Source organism: Sphaeroforma arctica, assembly GCF_001186125.1.
Source record: "Sphaeroforma arctica JP610 unplaced genomic scaffold supercont1.84, whole genome shotgun sequence".
Classification (NCBI taxonomy): Eukaryota; class Ichthyosporea; order Ichthyophonida; genus Sphaeroforma; species Sphaeroforma arctica.
The window spans coordinates 27,204-28,980 of NW_014040474.1; the positions used below are offsets into that span (position 1 = coordinate 27,204).

Consider the following 1,777-nt stretch of genomic DNA (forward strand, 5'->3'; position numbering starts at 1 on the left):
GTATACACACACACACACACACATATATATATATATATATATATATATATAATGGAACCACCTTTGTTGATTAATTAAGATTGCATCTTTGGTTGTGTTATGCTGCACTAGTCACAGTTGCCAGATATGTAATCATAATATACCATACACAGAAACATACTCCTATATTAAAAGCCAATTTTATTATCAATTCAAATATCATGCAAAATGAAGAATGACATTCACTTATGCATCAACATTCAAATATTCCTTAGATCATGACACCATATGATATAAACTCTGACATTCAAATCTATATCGACAGCAAAGATGGTAATCGCCCTCCCATATAGACAGATACCGTCAGATTATAAGTTTTTGTATATTAAACACTGACAAATGCTTCTCAACAAATTACATTATTTATTACTACACGCACTGCTTTACCAATAGCCAGAAGTGGTCAGCGCCCTCGCGCACGGAAAACGAACCAAATCCAATGCCGTCGAGGATGTGCATATACACAGGGAAGAGATTCTCGGACGCGGGGTGCAGATTTGTCAGGTGTTGGGTCCCGGAGATTCGAACCCAGCGGGCAACGTACATGGTAGGGTTTGCTTGACCTTGGGATAGCATGTGCATTTATATGTAGGTAGAATTATGTTGATACAGGAAGGTTTAGCAGTGAACTTTTGATTGATTATGCACTGGCGTATATGTGGCATTCTCTGCGGATAACCTTTCCTTGTATAGTGTATCTTGCAGTGCGTCGTATGTATGAAAGACAGTAGATGTATAGATACATGCACACACATATATACTATCTGTCTGTTTGTCTGATCTGTGTTTTTGGTTTTGTATAGGTATATGTACGTACCCATACGGCCGGATTAACATACGCCTGAAGACACGGGATGGTATACATGATCTTTTTCAAATGGATGTCCATCGATCAACACTTACCTATAATGCGGTTATTCTTTTAAACAGAGTGAGTTTTAGAACATAAACAGTTGCATACCTTAATCGCTGATATATCGTTCTTGATTTTGGTATTAAATATGGCACTGCGTTTATGCGAATAATTATCTTGCATGTGGACTTGAGGGGTCTATTACTGTACATTCGCATATGCAAATAACGACGACAACAAAAACGAACACGTATATTCATGTGCAGTCTCACTACGAATGAGGGGCTTACAATGAACTCTAACCAAATAAACGTTGAATACGTATGTGGTTACTGAGATCAATATATCAGTGCACGAGCTTTATCGACAGAGAGGCTCTATATTATGCTGTTCCGAACTGTAGTCCTACAGCACAGTACACAGGAGTACAATACTTTAGACCGCACTAAGGTACCATCCACCATTTAGTGCACTACACAATAGGTACCTGCGGCGAGTCCTGTGTCTGGATTTCGGATACGCGTTTCTTCGGAGAATTAGGTCTTTCCGTGTCTAACCCATCTGCTGATTGTACACCACGCGTGTACTTCACAGAATTACATCACACGGAAAGCGCGGAGGTAATCAATCGCATTCATACGGTGCTCGCATACTTATTGCACAGGGGGCGTGGTGCTGAAGTTGGCTGAGTCTGCAGGGTACTTGGCAGTGGCAAGACATTGCAATGCAAACAGAACAGGTATGACGTACAGCTGGAGCAACGCTATCCATTGGCTGTAGAATAACTAGAATGGTAAATCCAAAGACGTTTAAAGAAAACGTTGTTTCAGAGTGCACATATCGGAGTATTTATTTATATTTACACACACACACACATGTATATAC

The 1,777-nt window shown here is 39.8% G+C and overlaps 1 protein-coding gene across 1 annotated transcript in view; it reads left to right on the forward strand.

Annotated features, from left to right (window-relative positions):
- SARC_01966 (hypothetical protein) overlaps window positions 1–1,777 on the forward strand; it is a gene marked incomplete at its 5' end in the record, with an annotated part of 9,942 nt that overhangs the window by 319 nt on the left and 7,846 nt on the right. Inside the window, 2 exons of the mRNA XM_014304284.1 lie at window positions 433–586; window positions 1,557–1,631. Of these exons, the coding sequence (XP_014159759.1) occupies window positions 433–586; window positions 1,557–1,631 (229 nt within the window). The remainder of the gene's footprint in view (window positions 1–432; window positions 587–1,556; window positions 1,632–1,777) is intronic.